Source organism: Gorilla gorilla, chromosome 1 (genome assembly GCF_029281585.2).
Source record: "Gorilla gorilla gorilla isolate KB3781 chromosome 1, NHGRI_mGorGor1-v2.1_pri, whole genome shotgun sequence".
Taxonomy (NCBI): Eukaryota; Metazoa; Chordata; class Mammalia; order Primates; family Hominidae; genus Gorilla; species Gorilla gorilla.
The window spans coordinates 161,936,102-161,955,524 of NC_073224.2; the positions used below are offsets into that span (position 1 = coordinate 161,936,102).

Sequence of the window (19,423 nt, forward strand, 5' to 3'; positions counted from 1 at the left end):
TACTCTCATAATTTGAAAAAATAAATTAAAAAACTTTAAAACTCTACTCATTACTACTTTTAATTCAACATTCAACACATAAAAACTGAGCACTTACTACATGCTAAAGCATTGTCAATATCCTTTAAGATAAGAGAGATACTGGTATACTGGTTTTGTGTAGTTATGTAAATTTATTTACTACTAGAATAATAATTCTCTGCTTAAAAAAACTTTTTAATCCAAAGATTATTATATATCTATCTATAAATCATTTATTTTACCTGGGAGAAAATGCTTAATCAAGAAAATTGCAATAAATAATGATGGGTTTAAAACAGAAACCACTATCAGTCACCACGTTGACTGATGCTTTTCAGATCTAGATCTTTAGACTTGTGAGAAAATTTCTGTAATGTTCACACTTCTGTAGGGAGTTTTAACTGTCATTCAGAGAGACAGTTATAGAGGAATCATGTATGAATTAGAGTAATAAATACGATTAGCTGAATTCTGTGGCATTTTTTTCAAGCATTTTCCATTTGCAACTCAAATATATGGTTACTCCCAGAAATTCCACTTTTAGGTATATACCCATGAGAATTGAAACACAAAAACTTGCACGCAAATTTTCACAGCAGCATTATTTATAATAGCCAAAAAAGTAGAAATAAGCCAAATGCCCATAATTAATGAAAAGATAAACAAATTGTGGTATATCCATATGATGTGCCACACAAAAAATAAAGTACTGATACGTGATACAACATAGATGAACCTTGAAAACATTAAGCGAAATGAAAGAGGCCAGACCAAAAAAAAAAAAAAGCCATATATTGTTTGAGTCTATTTATGTGAAATGTCCAGAACAGACAAATCCATACAGATGAAAAGTAGATGGTAGTGTTTTCAGGGGCTGGAGGAAGGGAAGAATGGGAAGTAACTGCTAATGGATTTAGGATTTCTTTTTCGGGTGATGAAAATATTCTGGAATTAGAAAGTGATGATGATTGTACCACTTTGTAAATATCACTAAAAACCACTGAATTGTATATTTTAAGGGTAAACTTTATGGCATGTAAATTATATCTCAATAAAGTAATAAAGAATATGGCTATTATAAAGCTATTTATATTGGATTTCTAAAAGAATATTTCATATTCTACTAAAAGGTGATAGGATCCAGTATATATATATGTAATCCTGAAAACTATTTTATAACCAAAAATTTTGTTTCAAAACATCATTCTCACTATAGTTATAAAACAGAAAACAAAACTAAATTTTTAAAACATAAATATATTTAAAAAATTAAAACACCTAAGAAATGCAATCTATACATGTGAAAAAGTAAAATATTTATATGCATAACAAGTAGTTGCAACATTATCCATAAGCAGCAGTTAGTGTTTATTTTCCCTATATTTTGGTTTAACACCATAGTGTAGTGGTAGTTCATTCTTTTTAGGGAAATTACATAAAGTACATATAGAATATTATTAGTAAGTTATAGAAGACTGTATAACTGGAAAATTAATTCCAAGTAACAGCATTTCCTCTAAAAACACATCTATTATTAAACAAATTACTTTAAACTAGCAGAGAACAAAATGAGCCTATAATTTATTAAGTACAAGATATATAGTCAACTTGCATAAAATTACATATGGCATTTTAAAAAGTCTATTTCTAAAATATCAGTAATTCAAGCAATTGGGATTTCCACAGGAGAGAAATTGCCATTACTTTCCTTTTTATGAAGAAACATCTGCCTTAAGAACATCACAACGATGTTATTAAGAAATGCTACAGCATACTTTAAAAATCAAAATGGTGAAACAGATGCATCAGGATATTCTTTTACAGATACCAGCCCTATAGCAGCATTTCAGAAGGTGGTTTAAATCTAATAACTGACTTGGGTTTTTATTCTCTTCTAGAAATACATATTACATGTATAGTTTAGTTAAGAATTTTCATTTCCATTATAAATGGGAACTTTTCATACTGATTATCTAAAGGTATAAGAAATTAAGTAATTGGATAGTCTAGCACTTTATTAGAAATATATCCACTGACTCCACAAAAAACAACTTTTACATATAAGCAAATTACTAAAAATATCTGAATCAGGATAAATGAAATAAAATACAGTGAATGGTTTTCTCTTTTATCTCTAACTGTAAAAATCCCTTTTGCCTATTTATTTGACCCGTCTCTATTCATGCAATTTAATGAACCCTCAAAAGAATTTACACATCTTTATACAGAATTCACATCTACATCAGTAAACTGCCAGTCCTTTTATATTTTCAGTGCCTTATCAAAATATGTGTAACAAAGTTCTTCATTCTATGAGGCAGGAAGATGTTTCCTAAGTACTTCTTTGGATGAAGAAGATATAGTATCTGGGAAGGACACCTCAAATTCTATTAGAAGGTCACCACGTTGGTCAGGATTTTTTGGAAATGGCAGCCCATATCCAATAATTCTTCTCCTCATTCCGGGTTTCACAATATCATTTACTGACATAGGTATGTTTCTTCCATCCAGTGTTGGTACATTAATTGAGCAGCCACACAATGCCTAAAATGGACCAAATAAAATAAAATGAAAACACTTCAAAACTCAAAAATCTAAGCACAAATATTACCAGATGGTAAAGGATAATACCACTAAGGTAAAACTTTAACCTCCAAAAGAATAACAATAGTTATAAATTTTTTTTCCTCATTAGAAAATTCCTTCAGAGGTCAGGCATGGTGGCTCACACCTGTAATCCCAACATTTTGGGAGGCCAAGGCGGGCAGATCACCTGAGGTCAGGAGTTCAAGACCAGCCTCACCAACATGGAGAAACCTCGTCTCTACTAAAAATACAAAATTAGGCGAGCGTGGTGGCACACGCCTGTAATCCCAGCTACTCAGGAAGCTGAAGCAGGAGAATCACTTGAACCCAGCAGGCAGAGGTTGCAGTGAGCCGAGATCGTGCCATTGCACTCCAGCCTGGGCAACATGAGCAAAACTGTCTCAAAAAAAAAAAAAAGAAAGAAAGAAAGAAAGAAAAAGAAAAAAAAGAAAAGAAAAGAAGAAAAAGGAAAATTCCTTCAGGACATGCATTATTAGATATGTTACCAAAAAAAAAAAAGAAAAGGTAAAAGAGAAGTAAAGGATATATTCCACATTGCCCTGGAATGACATGGTTATTTTGAAGCTGCTATTAATACATTCAAGATGCAGGGATTGGAATGGGAGAAGAGGGAGAAATTCAGGACTGGAAAGAACAGGATAGGAGCAACTATTTCTCTGGAAAGTATTAGGACAAGAAATATATTTGTTTTAGATAACAAATGTTTACTGAGCATTTACTATATGCCACACATTCTGGCTAGATGGTGAGCCTTATAGGGACCATGAACACAGACCCCAGCTCAAGGAATGCACAAGGAACTCACAGAAACATAGAAGCAAACTAGCCATTATAATACTGTATAGTGTAAGAACAGAGGTAAGCATGGAGGTCTTTTGTAAGAGAAAGAGCACCCAACTTAACCCCTTAGATTCCGGGAGTAGAGGATGCTTGAACTAAGCATTGGGCAGTAGCAGGTAGGTATTAGAGCAGGGTAAGAAACAATAGTGTTCCATAGAGTACAGCTCAAGTATACAAGATAATAATCGAGCAAACTGGGCCAGGTGCAGTGGCTCACGCCTATAGTCCCAGCACTTTGGGAGGCCGAGGTGGGCGGATTACTTGAGGTCAAGAGTTCAAGACGAGCCTGGCCAACATGGTGAAAACCTATCGCTACTAAAAATATGAAAATCAGCTGGGCATGGTGGCGGGCGCCTGTAATCCCAGCTACTCAGGAGCCTGAGGCAGGAGAATTACTTGAACCTGGGAGGTGGAGGCTGCAGTACTAGCTGAGATTGTGCCACTGCACTCCAGCATGGGTGACAGAGCGAGACTCCATCTCAAAAAAAAAATAATAATAATAGAGCAAACTTGGGGAAGTGCATATACATTTTATGGGTAGACATCAGATTTAAAATGACTTATTTTAAGCTAAAGAGTTTGGACTTTATGATAGAGGTTATATAGAGCAATTTAAGAATTTGAAGCAGGGAACTGCTATGACCATATTTGCAAAGTTACAATCCAATTTGACAAATAGTACAAATAGGCCAGGCGTGGTGGCTCATGCCTGTAATCCTAGCACTTTGGGAGGCCAAGCCGAGTGGATCACCTGAGGTCAGGAATTCAAGACCAGCCTGGCCAACATGGTAAAACCCCGTGTCTACTAAAAATACAAAAATTAGCCAGGTGTGGTGGGGGGCGCCTGTAATCCCAGCTACTTAGGAGGCCGAGGCAAGAGAATCACTTGAACCCGGAGGCAGAGGTTGCGGTGAGCCGAGATTGCGCTGTGGGTGACAGAGCAAGACTCTGTCTCAAAAAAAAAAAAAAAATAGTGCAAATAAGAACTCAAATAATAATTGTATTAACGTAGTACCATTATAATTTATAAATGTATATATTTATATGCACTTATAAATGTATTTTTATTAATATAAATGTATACAAATTTATTTATAGTGAATTATAAATTATTTTCTTCTAATCTTTTTTGTTATGCAATTATTACTCCATATTAACAACTTTAGAACAAACCCTATATACAAAGACTAATGTATTGAGATTACCAATGCAGATCTCATAAACCACATTTGTAAAAGCAGCCTCATAGTACACAATCCAGTTAACACTTGACACTTTAATTATAAGTAACTAAAGTTAGAAAATATAATCACATCCATAAAAGAGGTATAATACTAGTACTATCTTAGAGGATTGTTATAGTAATTATTTTTAATGTATAATAGGCATTAAATAAATGTTAGCTATTATCTAGATACACTCCCTATGATCAACTACATAATTATTTGGTCTTAGGATTTTAGGTCCTACCAACTTACCTCTCGTAAACTAATTTTAGCAGTATAAATTATATTTGATCCATCCCTTTTAAATTTTGGATGATCTTTGTCTTTAATGATAAAAACAATGTCTGCTGGAATACTATTTGGTGTTTCATCTCCTTCTCTTGGAAAAGTAATTTTGGTGCCTTCTTTCCACCCTTTTTTAATCTCAATGGTAAGAATTTTGTCCTCAGATCTGTAACTCCTTCCATCAGCGTTTAGCCTTTTTCGAGAAATCTTCATCCGTTTGGTACAACCACTATATATCTCTTCAAGTGATACTCTAAGTTCATGAATAACTGGAGGATCTTGTTTGAGGCGGGATGGCCCCACAGAATTCCTGTCTCTTGGATATCCATTCATGCTGAAACCAAAGGCACTAAAAGGATCACCATCTATTTCCATTTCTTCAGAATCTCTACCACCACCCATTCGTCTTCCAAAGAAAATTTCAAAGGGGTTGGACCCTCCGAAAAATGCAGCAAATGTAGCATGAGGATCGCCATGAAAGGTGTACCGGAAGGTACCTCCTTGTCCATCAGTACCTCCTGCTCCTCCTTTCAACCCTAATTGAAGAGATAAGCATGATTAGAAAAAAGCTTGCAACTCTTAAAAGTTAAACTTTCAAAAACTGTATTGCTAATAAATTTTGGCTAACTTACATTAAAATGTATTAATATTGGCCAGAAATGCCACTTTAACTAAATACAGAACAGCTATAAAACTCTTGATGATTACATCCTAAATTAAATTCTTAAGTTTTCAAATTCTTCCTCCAAATCAGCATTTTTGTTTGTTTGTTTGTGTTTTTGAGACAGAGTTTCGCTCGTTTGCCCAGGCTGGAGTGCAATGGCGCAATCTTGGCTCACCGCAACCTCTGCCTCCCAGGTTCAAACAATTCTCCTGCCTCAGCCTCCCGAGTAGCTGGGATTACAGGCATGCGCCACCACGCCCGGCTAATTTTGTATTTTTAGTAGAGACGAGGTTTCTTCATGTTGGTCAGGCTGGTCTCGAACTCCCAACCTCAGGTGATCTGCCTGCCTTGGCCTCCCAAAGTGCTGAAATTACAAGTGTGAGCCACTGCTTCCGGCCAAATCAGCATCTCTAATATTTATTCCTGATTCTTTGTTCCACGGGTAAGTAAGAAAAATAAAATAAGGCCGGGCGCAGAGGCTCATGCCTGTAATCCCAACACTTTGGGAGGCCGAGGCAGGCAGATCATGAGGTCAGGAGTTTGAGACCAGCCTGGCCAACATAGTGAAACCCCGCCTCCACTAAAAATACAAAAAATTAGCCAGTTGTGGTGGCGGGCACCTGTAATACTAGCTACTCAGGAGGCTGAGGCAGGAGAATCACTTGAACCTGGGAGGCAGAAGTTGCAGCGAGCTGAGATCGCACCACTGCACACCAGCCCGGGCAACAGTGTGAGACTCTGTCTCAAAAAAAAAAAAAAGAAAAAAAAGAAAAAAGAAAATAAAACTGGGAACTCCTTGTCTTATAAACTACTGATCTGGCATGCTGAAGCATATAAATTATAAAAGTATCTACTTATAAATATATAAGTTTTTAAAAGATGTCAGTTGGAAGGTCTTCAACAATCAACACAAAGTGCAGAACTTAAATCTTTAATTTTTATTACAATCAAACAATATATATAACATTTAAAAATATAAATATATTAATAAAATATATAGCAAAATATAAAATACCATATTCATACTGTTTATATATAAATAAAATAGAAATATCTAAAAATATAATGTAATAAAAATACCATATTCATTCTAACTAGTTTTATTTCAGATCATCTTTTACTGTTTAAGAATTAAAATAGGGCCAGGTGCAGTGGCTCACACCTGTAATCCCAGCACTTTGGGAGGCCGAGTCGGGTGGATCACTTGAGATCAGGAGTTCGAGACCAGCCTGGTCTACATGGTGAAACCCCGTCTCTACTATAAATACAAAATTAGCTGGGCATGGTGGCACATGTCTATAATCCCAGCTACTTGGGAGGCTGAGGCAGGAGAATCGCTTGAACCTGGGAGGCAGAGGTTACAGTGAGCCAAGACTGCACCATTGCACTCCGGCCTGGGCAACAGGAGCAAAACTCCATCTCAAAAAAAAAAAAAAAAAGAATTAAAATAGAACTCTGTGTCAGAGAGTGAAAAAAATTCTAATAATGAGGACACTATGAAAAATGGTTTTTTAGACACTACGATCGTCATTCCTACCTAGATACCAAATTTTTTAGGCATATCACATCTTAGCGTTAATTTCAATGCTTGTAAGAAGACTGAAATCAAGAGCTGTAAACTTTGACACGTAAGGCCTCTATATGGGTTATTTCTGTCTCTTGTGAACAGTCCACCTCAGGCAACAATATAGTGACTTTTTGACCCTTTGCTTAAGGGTTCCACTAAGTAATATTTAACCCACAAAAGATTATATTTGAAACAACATTTTCCACTATGTATGAAAGAAATGTTCTACTAAAACTCAAAAAACAACAGTATGGTGATCTTTTAAGGGGTCAATACAGATCAAGAAATAAGCAGGAAAAGAATCTAAAAATCATAAAACTATGAAAAATCCAACAGATTAAGCTAGGAGATTCTAATATCTCCAAACAGTGAGTGATTTGAAGGCAGGAAATATATTTATTTTGCACTGCTCATGCATACAGGGCTGAAAATGGTAGGTATTCATGCTTAGTGAATGAAGGGAATGAACTAATTCCTAAAGTCCTTCTAAATCAAAACTAAAAAAGGTGTCTTGAGTATCGGTACAGAGACAAAGGCAGAAGCAAAAACAATGTAAAATATAATCACACATATACATATATGAGAGATTTAACAATTTAAAATGCCACTAACACACAGCATACTTTAAAGAAACTTAGTTTTGCTTACGTCTTATCCTACATTTGGCTTCTTCCATTAAAAGGTATATATCTACTCTATTTCATCTAACAGGGTCTCAAGTGATATCTAAAATTTTTACCTTCATCCATGAATAGAAATCTGGAGAGATCAAGAGAGACCTAATAATCTGAAAATTGCCAAAATATGTATTGAACAATATATCCAAATAGCAGTTAGGGAAATTCCTCGTAGAATGACAAGTATAAGCAGGACAAGATCTTTTCATAAGCAGCTCATCCAAATTTCCCTTTTATAAATTTTAGTAGTATAACTCCAAATGTTAAAAAGGTAATGGCAGATTTTTTTTTAATGATAGAATAATATGTAGCTCAAGGTCATGACCAAAGTGACTCAACCAATGCTTAAATTATTTAAATCATTTTATCCTTCATCCCATAGACTTAAGGGAGTATAATTATTTAACTGAGTTAAGTAAACTGGGTAAATCAGCCTGCCCAATCTAGCCTCTTATAAGACAAAATTTAAATACTTGCACCCATAATGAATTCATGAAAAGAAAGAATAATGTTTTAATTTATTACATCATGGGTTTGGCTTTCTGGAAAACCTCTTCCTCCTCTGCCAAAAAGGGCAATTCGGTCATAATTACAAAGTCTCTGAGAAGATTCATACAAAGTCTGAAGTAACTTATCAAAGCTGATAAAAAGACTCCAATGCAGCTTTGAGGTTTTCCTAGACACTATTAAACAGTCAACTATGCAGCTCAGACAAAGAACGAAGCTACTCTAATGAATGAAAAAAATCCTAGGCTGGGCACGGTGGCTCACACCCATAATCCCAGAACTTTGGGAGGCCAAGGTGGGTGGAGCATGAGTTCAGGAGTTCGAGATCAGCCTGACCAACATGGTGAAACCTCGCCTCTACTAAAAATACAAAAATTAGCCAGACGTGGTGGCGCACGCCTGTAATCCCAGCTACTCAGGAGACTGATTCTGTCTCAAAAACAACAAAAAAAAGAAAAAAATCCTACCAAAATTCATGCCACTATAATATACATCATTATGCAAGTATCACTTGCATTGTCTAGCACATAAAATTATAAGTAATGTCACATTAACTATATGGTCAGTTCTTAATCATGTACATTTTGAACGCTAATGGAAATGTTTAATATCCAATTGGATTCCCTCTGCTATTCAAAATGTTTTCTAGACACCGTCATCACTTTGTGTGATCAAAAAATGCACTAGAGAAGCAACATTTGCCTATGATTTAGCAAGACTGCTATTATTTTACAACTAACCAGTCAACCAGTTTGCAGTCCCAAACCAAATATGTGTTTGGAATACTATCTATAACAATGATTCCCACTAATTAGTTAAGGTTGACTAAAAGTTTCCAAAAGAAGAAACACTGGAGAAAAATTCAGATTGCAAAGAAAAAAACATGATAATACTTTAATAACTCTTACTCCATCCAAGGAGATCTAATATGTAAAAATCCAGATTTACAGCAAGACTTCAGTTATCAAATAATGAGATTCTGAGATTTTTTAAACAGTTTTAATTCACAAAAATCAAATTTACTTACATGTTTTTAGAACACACAGTGAATTAAAAAAAAATCCAGCTAGCTATATAAGTTAAAGAACAGAACTAGTATAAAGATTAATAAATACAAGTTTTATCATTTAAACACTACCTTTTAATATTTGAAGTTACTGAATAAATCATATGCAATAACAAAATAAGGAAAGCATAAAAAAAGAAAAATTAGAAAACTAGAATGAGGATGTGTTATTGAAAATCTTTTCTTTTAAATCTCTTAACACAAATTTTTGTTGACATCCACTAAACTATTCAAGACTAAACCTAAAACTTTAGAGAGTGGTTCAGAATCCAATTTTAAATTTCTATAGTTCTGTGGTTTTTGTTTTCAAATGATTCAACTATAGAGAAATTTTATTTTTAAAAAGATTTATTACATATATAAAATTAACCTATTGTACAAATACAATTCAATTGATTATAGTAAATTGATCGAGTTGTATAACCATCATCACAATCCAGTTATAGAACATTTCCATCATTCCAAAGAATTCTCTAGTTCTTATTTGTAGCTAATCCCCGCTCCCACCTCAAGTCCTAGGCAAGAAAGATCTGCTTTCTTTTTCTATATACTGGCCTTTTCCAGACATTTCACATAAATAAAATCATACAATATATAGTCTTTTACATCTGGCTTCTTTCATTTAGCATAGTTTCTGAGGTTCATCAATGGTGTAGCATGTTTCACAAATTGGTCCTTTTATTGCTAAATAGTTCCTCATTGAATGTATATAGCACATTTTGTTTAATTCACCAATTTATGGTGCTTTCAGATTGTTTCCAGTTTGGGGCTATTATAAATAATGCTGCTATAAGCATTCAGGTACATGTCTTTGTGTGGACATGTTTTTGTTTCCCTTTTATAGATTCCTAAAAGTAAATTTGAGTTATCCGTATTTTTTTTCTTTCCTTTGTTTTTTCTAGAGGTAGGGTCTTGCTATGTTGCAAAGGCTGGACTCAAACTCTTGGGCTCAAGCAATCCTTCAGCCTCAGCCTCCCTATTGGCTGAGACTACAGGCATATGCCACCTCACCCAGCTAGCCAACTGTTTTTAAAACAAAGCATTTTAAATTGTGAATATTCAGAACACAAATATACTGTGTTCTGGATTACTGGTTCTTTCACTCCTAAATACATAAATTTAGCATATGCAACTTATATACTTTTCAGTTTATGGTTCCTTATTCCCATCATCCCAGCTCTAAGTCCCAACACTGTAATAACTTGGGGGGAGCGGGAAGAAGGATACCAGGTAAATTAATAGTGTTTCCATAGTCCTAAAGTTCAGTGTTTTGTTACTACTGGAGACACCTATGGAACCACGTCTGGAGATAAATAAAAGGCAAAGAGAAAAAATGTTTCCCCCTGCTTTCACAGTGTATCTAAATGGGATTTTTTAATAGAATAAATGAGATATTCTGAATAAACGGCAAATAAATATAATACTTTCCTGTGAAGGAAGAATAATTCTAAAAAATAATTCAAATAACTTTCATTCAATTGTATTTTCTTTTTTCCTTTTCTTTTTTTGAGATGAGGTCTCGCTGTGTCGCCCAGGCTGAAGTGCAGTGGCTCGATCTCGGCTCACTGCAACCTCTGCCTCTTGGGTTCAAGTGATTCTCCCACTCACCCTCCCAAGTAGCTGGGATTACAGGTGTCTGCCACCACACCTAGCTAATTTTTGTATTTTTAGTAGAGACAGGGTTTCACCATGTTGGCCAGGCTGGTCTCGAACTCCTGACCTCAGGTGATCGCCTGTCTCGGCCTCCCAAAGTGTTGGAATTACAGGCATGAGCCACGGCGCCTGGCCCATTCAATTGTATTTTCAAGTAACCTATAACTAGAGAATGGTATTTCTGCATAATATATTTCTATGTTTTAAAAAAGGTATTCTCTCCTCACTCTTTCCTTCTATCACTTATATCAATTATGTAAGTTAAAAAAAAAAACCCAGGGTATACAGATTCAGGGTGATTTAGTTTTTAAAAAATTCACTCACTGTGTAATGACCAATAAAAATCAAATGAGAAAAATCACTCTAGAAAAGCACTATTAAGAGATAATGTTAAATCAAGAAAAATGTATCATTTGGTGACTTGAAAATTCTGAAGACAAATATCCTTACTAAACCCTGAATCCAATGGCTTAGCCACAAACTTGAGCTATCAGTGAATTGTTGCAAAATATTTTAAAAACAAAGCAGTGGATCTCTGCTTTTTCACAGGAATTCACGGTGTCATTCCATGTTTGTGAATTTCTTTACAAAATTACAAAATTACTCCTTTAGAAATAGTAGTACATTATTGGTAGTATCTCAGATTCCTGCTTAGCTTTTGAGATAAACCAAGTCATGATATTTTGGGTAATATGGCCATAGGTATCATGCAAGATTGAACTGCCCAGTATTTGCCTTTTTCAATATTTACTTTGTAAGAACCTGACACTGTAGGTCCTCACCACACCAAAACCAGCAACATAAACTTCAATTTTGGGCAACTCATAGACCAAAAAAGCTAAACAAAACAAAAAGGAAAAAACCCTCTGTATACAATCACCCTGCTTGTCTACATTTAATTTGTTTCATTCAAAATAAGCAGTCACTGCTTGACTATATTTTAAGGATATATTTCTAAGTAGGAAAATTTGATGTTAAATGTAATAAAGGAATCAAAGGGATAACAAGTTTTCATAGCTACAGTGATTTGAAAGCCAGTATTTTGGGAGAAAAACTAATAATAAAATAACTTAGTCCTGATGTTAAAAGTTGAAAATCCCCAAACCAGTACAAATTAAAGTTTTTTGTGTTATCAATTAGCAATTTAAAATAGTCTTACTTCATAGCCCCGTTTATATGGAAGTGACGGACAAACCTGATTTAAAATGCAGAATGAGAAAAGGATAATCTGAAATTATCCTCCTTTACTGTGCTCACTAGTTTTTCATCTCACAATGCAAAAAACAAAAGTATGGCAGGGAGAGGAAAGGGAAGTTGTCATGCTTTTCTCTATACCTAGATAGTAAAATTTCTAAATAAATAATGTTATCTAAAAGTAAATCAGTAATTATTCTAACTAGGTGGCCATTTTAGGTCAAAAATTGTATTTCTGAGATTTCATTTTCTTGGCACAAAATTATTGTTTACAATTAAGCTAAAAACTTGTTCTGGTATTTTATGACATCAGGAAAATTCTTTCCTCTCCAGGCAGAATGCCAAAAACAACTAGAAGCTAAATGCCTGCGCCTTCTGCTTCTGAGAGTCACAACTCTGTCTTGTTCAATCTAAACTAGCCTTGCTATAAGAAAGGCAAAAAACTACTTTTTGTTTTTGTGAATAAGGTATAAACTACTCAGAATCTGAAATGCCAATCTTAAGGTTTTAAATGACTAAAGACTCTTTATTGGTTCTGGCAGAAAATTCATTAGAAAACGAAACAGGTTTCATAAGACTTTTGACACAATTTACTAATAGGTATGGGAATTCAAGGTTTATTTTAAAATATACATTGTTAACATTGTAAGTCTAATAATAAAATATGTATAATACAAAATGCTAAAATAAAAAAGGCAAACAAGGACATTTCATTCATAGCTCTGCAATACTCATTCATATGATCAGAGATGAAACCTTGTTATTATACATTTGTCCTTCTACTTTTGATATGACTGAGAATCCAATTTAAGGATAACCTTAACAAGCTGAGAGAGAGGGGAAAAAGGCTGGGAGAGAGAGAGAAAAAAAAAAAAGAGACAGAGCTGAAGAGACAGAAAGCTATACAGAGAATACTTACCTTCCTCCCCAAACTGATCATATATTTCTCTCTTTTTAGGATCACTCAATACTTCATATGCTTCTGCGACCTCTTTAAATTTTTCCTCTGCCTGAGGAGATTTGTTCTTGTCCGGATGAAATTTGAGGGCTTGTTTTCGGTAAGCCTTTTTAATATCTTCATCTGAAGCTCCTTTCTCAATTCCCAAAATGCAATAATAGTCTTTCCCCATTTCGAATGCCTTGAAATTAACTTAGATTTCCCTTTGTAAAAGAAAACAGCGTCCCCAGTCTTAGCAACAGATTCTAAGAAAAATAAACCAAGCTGGGTGTTTTAAAAGTTAATCAGCAATTCAGCTAGCTGTCTTAAGGCAGCAAGCAGACAGCGTCTCTGTATTCAATCCTTCCCCAACGGCTCACTTACAGATAAATATACACTACACAGGAGACAGCCTCCTTCTAGATCCTCCCATTTTCACTACGTGTCTCTGTACTTTCTAGAACAGCAAATGCTACAGGACGTCACTTTCCCAGCTGCCTCTAGTCAAAGTACTGAGCTATGTTTTCTCCTCCTCCACGATTAACTATTCATTTTCCGACTGGCTCTACCATCTTTATTTCCTAATTAAACAGGACAAATGGGTTAACATGCCAATATTTCAACACAGAATGTCACAACTATATATTTATGTACTCCATACTAGGTGAAAATCATTAGTCATTAAACACCCTATGTTAAAAGAAGTTAAAGTTAATATACTAATAAAAGGAACGACAAATCTACTTTAGGTATTTTTTAATTTTAAGCTATTTGTCTGTTAAGTATACAATACCAAAATGCAGATTGTTTAAATTAGAATTTCCAAGTAGTCTACGTCGTCTTCAAAATTTCTGGGGTCTATCAATCAGAAACGCCAGAAAGTTTGTGTACTAGTTTCACGTTATTAAGGGAGTATCCATAATAAAATTCAAATGCATTATTTCAAAATAAGTAAAGGACTTAAACATGATTTTATCTAACTAGTTATTTCTAGTATACATGAGTTCATAGTTCTGGCAAACAAATACTTATTTTTGAAATTTTAGTATCTGAACTTAGTTACTTCAACTAAACTAAAACTGAACGAGGTCCCTGCCACCCCTCAACCCCCGTCCCCCGCAGCCGCCCCACAGGATCCCTATTTAAAGAATTGTGGTGCTGCAGGAAAGCTAGAACGAAGTATCAGGTTACAGACAGTACATACTCATGTTCCTTACAAGACTTAACTGCAACTGGATCAATGTAAAATTTGGATATGCCACTTAAGAGGCAGTAACATGAGAAATATTTTTTCTTTCAAAAACACATTTCCCTAATTATAAATATATATTCATTGTTGGAGATTTTGGAAAACGCAGAAAAAAGTTTTTAAAAATCTCCCTATAATATCATTTTAGGTAATCCCTGTTAAATATTACTGTATTTACTTCTAATCCTGTTTTCTATAAACCTTCATGGTTATTTGCTGTAGTTTTATAATTTTTTGTTAACAAAGTTAGATCATAGCATTTATATACCCTTTTGATGCCTGCTTTTGAAAAGATAACATATTTTGGGTATTTATGAGACATTTTCTATGTATATAACTCATCTTTTTCTCCTGTATGGTTTTCTCATCTTTTCAAAAATGTTCCCATTTCTATTAGAGAGATAAATAAGAAAAGTCAAAAGAATTGCACACGGTCCAAATAAAATGTTAGAAAACCTTTATGAGGAAAAGAAAATGTACATATATGTTTAGAATATAATAAAGGGGAATAATCATGTGTTAACCTTTAAAGAAATGAGAACGCCTACTCTATATGCCAAGCAATGATGATTCAGCAATTCTTTCCGAATGTTCATCTTTGTGCATTTTGACAGCTATGATTTTCTACTCTTCAAAATTCTCTACTTTAACATCACCATGACATTAGAAATGTATAACACCGATCTAGCCTACCTGTAGGTTACAGAGCTTTGTCAGCTATTTATCAATTTTTTTAGCCTCACCAAGAAATAATGTCAAAAGGTACTTTCAAATCCAAAAAACTTAGTGAAAAATGCTAATATCCAAAGTCACCTTAAGACTCCCAGTTTTAAAAAGCATATTGCCAAACTGAAATCCAGTGCAAGGATCAGTATCACATAGAGTAAAAACAGAATAAAAAATCACCTATTACAAAATTCATTTCCAAGGGAGTTCCTTTAAATATTCATTACCAAAGGAATGGTGACTTTACTATTTAACAACCGGAAATTGTTCTGGTGGGTAGTGTTTGCAGAAAAAAAAATAGATAGTTATTTGATTCAATCATTTTCAGAGAGCTAGGAATATTATCAAAACTTGACACAGTAAATTATTTTAGAGAACCTGAAGACCAGGTCTTTCATATTTGTGAGAAATTGTATTATATATTAACAGACGGAAAGAAATCTGGCTCCCTAGACACTGAAAAGGGTGAAAAGGGATTTTCACATTTCTTTAAATATCACACACACATAAGAATTGTAATTGTAAAATTGAAAAGCAAGAATTCACCTCAACTTTGACATTTCAAGTTAATAAGAAAGCAAATATAATCGTGATTTACGACTATTAATACAACAATCTGGCTAGCTTTTGGTAAAATGAGCAGATACTTGCACACTTATAGCTTTGTAAAGCTTTGTAAATAATTCAAACATTTGGCAATAGTAAAAGCCACTAAATATTATTTTAATAGCTCTATAAATACCACACCTGGAATTTATCCTTAGAAAATAATTTAAAGACAATAATTATATTTACAAATATACCCACTGCAAATAGATGAAATAGGGTAAAGCATCAAGATGATCATCTTTAAAAGTACATAGCATTTTGGAGATATTTTACCCTTATATTCACTTTTTCAGACTGAGATGTCTTCTCTACTACCTAGGAGTTGAAAATCCATTATACAATACGATCACTTTACATTAAATCTTGGTCATCCAAGTTTGTATGATATGAATGTGGCAATTTTGGGGAGGGGTTGGGATTGTCATTCCTGCAAATAATTATGACAAAAACAGGAAGAGTATGTAAAAGGGAGAGTAGTGGTAGCCTGTAGGGGAAATGGAACAGAGAAGAGCTGAGATCAAAGCTTATTTAATAAAAGTAAAATAAATAAAAGCTTATTTATTTTAAAGGTTAAAATAAAACCAAAAAATACATAGAAATAGTCTATCTGGAATATTTAGATATCACATAAATGCTGCTTATTTGATGTTATAGCTTACATGTATGTGTGACGGAAAGTTTGAAGAGAACAAAAACTAGCTTTGAGTTAGTAACTGACATACATTTTTCCCCTTAAAACTAAAGAATGCTGCATTTTTAACAAAGATATAAAAATTAGCACTTGCATTTTTAAATTTTTACTTTACTACTCAAACATTGGTAAGATTATTCCATGAAAACACAATTATCTTCCCTTTATTATAAGAAAAGTACAGTCAGGTGAGGTGGCTCATGCCTGTAATCCCAGCACTTTGGGAGGCCAAGGCAGGAGGATCACTTGAGCTCAGGGGTTCAAGACCAGCCTGGGCAACATAATGAGACCTTATCTCTACTAAAAACTAATTTTTTTAAAAAAATGGAAATTAAGATAGCATTTTAACCACAAAAAACTAAAAGTATAATTTGTTATTCAGTTGATGTCATCTTCATCTTCTACTTTGACTTTATTCATATATAATAAAAAACAAGTTTTCTTTTTCCAACTCACAAATCATTTCTCAGTTTATAATAAAATAGTACAGAAGAAGATAAAATGCCATGAGTCTCAGAAGAAATTACATCAAAATTCAGACCATCACTTAAATGCTGGAGGACAAATGACTTCTCATATTTTACCAACGCACCTGTGAATAACTTTTCCTGGCAATATTTAATTCTTAAATGGGTCATATTTAGTCCTAAAATTTCTTTTTTTTTTTTTTCTTTTTTGAGATGGGGCTTGCTCTGTCACCCAGGCTGCAGTGAAGTGGCACAATCATAGCTCACTGCACCCTTGAACTCCTAGGCTCAAGTGATCCTGCTGCCTCAGCCTCTCGAGTAGCTGGGACTACAGGCCAATGCAACATCTGGCTTATTTTAATTTTTTATAGAGACCAGGTCTCACTATGTTGCCCAGGCTAGTCTCCAACTCCTGAGCTCAAACAATCCTCCTTCCTTGACCTCCCAAGATCCTGGGATTACAGGCATAAACCAGGGTGCTTGGTCCTTGAAATTTCGATCCTGGAATTACAGGCATAAACCAGGGTGCTTGGACCCTGAAATTTCTTTTTTTTTTTGAGACAGAGTCTCGCTCTGTCACCCAGGCTGGACCAGAATAGAGTACAGTGGCACAATCTCGGCTCACTGCAACCTCCGCCTCCCGGGTTTTAAGAAATCTCTGCTTCAGCCTCCCGAATAGCTGGGATTACAGGTGCGTGCCACCACGCCCAGCTAATTTTTTTGTATTTTTAGTAGAGACGAGGTTTTGCCACCTTGGCCAGGCTGGTCTTGAACTCTTGACCTCATGATTCACCTGCCTTGGCCTCCCAAAGTGCTGGGATTACAGGCATGAGCCAACATGCCCGGCCATGAAATTTCTTAGTGATTCATATTAGAAAATTATGACCTCCATTCCCCAATAATTCCTGTCCAAGAATAAGCAAATAAACTGAGGCTCTTTTAAACTCTGTTAACAGTGCTTTAGATATTTGAATATATAACCTCAGAGTATGTAAAAGTGATTATATTTGCCGAGGTGACACCCAGGGAATATTCATAATATAGTGGTTAAAAGCACAGATTTTGGAGCTGGAGTGCCTGGGTTAGAATCCTGGTAATACTACTTATAGCTGTAAGACCTTGGACTTAAATCTCTCTGACCTCAGCTTCCTCATCTGTCAAACAGAGTTAACTCTGTTAACTGTTAAGCTGGTAACATTAATACCAATTTAGGACTGTTGTGAGGATTAAATGCAATCAATGTGTGATACTTAAATGTGATTGGCACGTAGTGAGGAATACCAAAGTGTTAGCTACTCTTATCATGATGATGATCTCATATGAACTTGAAAAATTTTTTTCCAGGAAAATTACTATACCATATGCATAACAAAATGTTATTTATAAGCATACATGCACACACACTCACACATACACACACAGCTGTCCAATTGGTATTTCTAAATATTCCAGTTAATATTTGCTACTCATTCATGTTGATTTTGTTAAAATTTAAAATCATTAAAACTTCCCATAGGTAGCATTCATTGTATTTCAGTTCCAATATTTATATTCTTAAAGTATATATCTTTGATTTTGGAATCAGAAGATCTGTCCAGCCTTAATATCTGTCGGTGCCTCACATATCTCAGTCGTACCAAATTACTTGAAAATTATCTAGGGAAAACCATTATTTATCAATTCCTCTTAGAGGGCTAGCACAAAAGAATAAAGACTTAAAAATCTGAATACTTGGTTTCTAATCTCAGTTCTCCCACTTAACAGGTGAGTAACTTAGATAAATCATTTAAATTATCTGAATACCTAACTCACAAAGATTATTGTGAGAGTCAGATGAGATAGTACGTGTCAGCACTACAATTTATATGACATCTACATATACATTATTTTCAGTATTTTAAGCTATATAAACTATTTTGCTACCACTTGGATGTCTATTGACAAATAGTCTCCTTTGACTCAGGAAGTTTTACTTGGCATAAAGCATTAAAGTAACTACCAGATTCACCCCCAGAGGAGTCTGGCATCCCCCAAGATCTTGCCTCTTGCCAAGTTCCCTTTTCAGACCTTTATCTCTGAATTTTACTATTTTCTCAGTGTTAAAAAAAAAAAAAACAAAAACCTGTTCTATGCCTTCCCCATAATAACATTTATATACTTCACAGTTTATAAAATACTTCCATATGCTTTCTCACATACATCTGATACTCGTGATAAGATTTCAAAGAGCTTTTCTATAGCTACAGTCTAATAATGAGCTAAGATATTCTTGACAATACTTAAACATACACTGTTCCAATATTTACATAAAACTAGAGGGTACTAGGCTGTGTCTATCCTAACGTTTCATCTGTTTTTAAGATAATATCTAAATAGTTATATAAAATCAAATTATTGGCCATTTAATAATGGACTATATCTTACCTCTACATATTAT

General features: G+C 34.3%; 1 protein-coding gene across 4 annotated transcripts in view; it reads right to left on the minus strand.

Moving 5' to 3' along the window:
• Positions 1-608: 608 nt before the first annotated feature.
• DNAJB4 (DnaJ heat shock protein family (Hsp40) member B4) overlaps positions 609-19,423 on the minus strand; it is a 37,409-nt gene continuing 18,594 nt past the window's right edge. For 2 of the 4 annotated variants that reach the window (XM_019020235.4, XM_019020241.4), the window contains exons 2-4: positions 13,227-13,468; positions 4,947-5,515; positions 609-2,565 (exon numbers count right to left, since the gene is read on the minus strand). In XM_019020235.4, the coding sequence (XP_018875780.1) occupies positions 2,332-2,565; positions 4,947-5,515; positions 13,227-13,437 (1,014 nt within the window). In that variant the 5' untranslated portion in view covers positions 13,438-13,468 and the 3' untranslated portion in view covers positions 609-2,331. The remainder of the gene's footprint in view (positions 2,566-4,946; positions 5,516-13,226; positions 13,469-19,423) is intronic. The other 2 variants (XM_055351167.2, XM_019020251.4) reach the window with 1 other exon arrangement.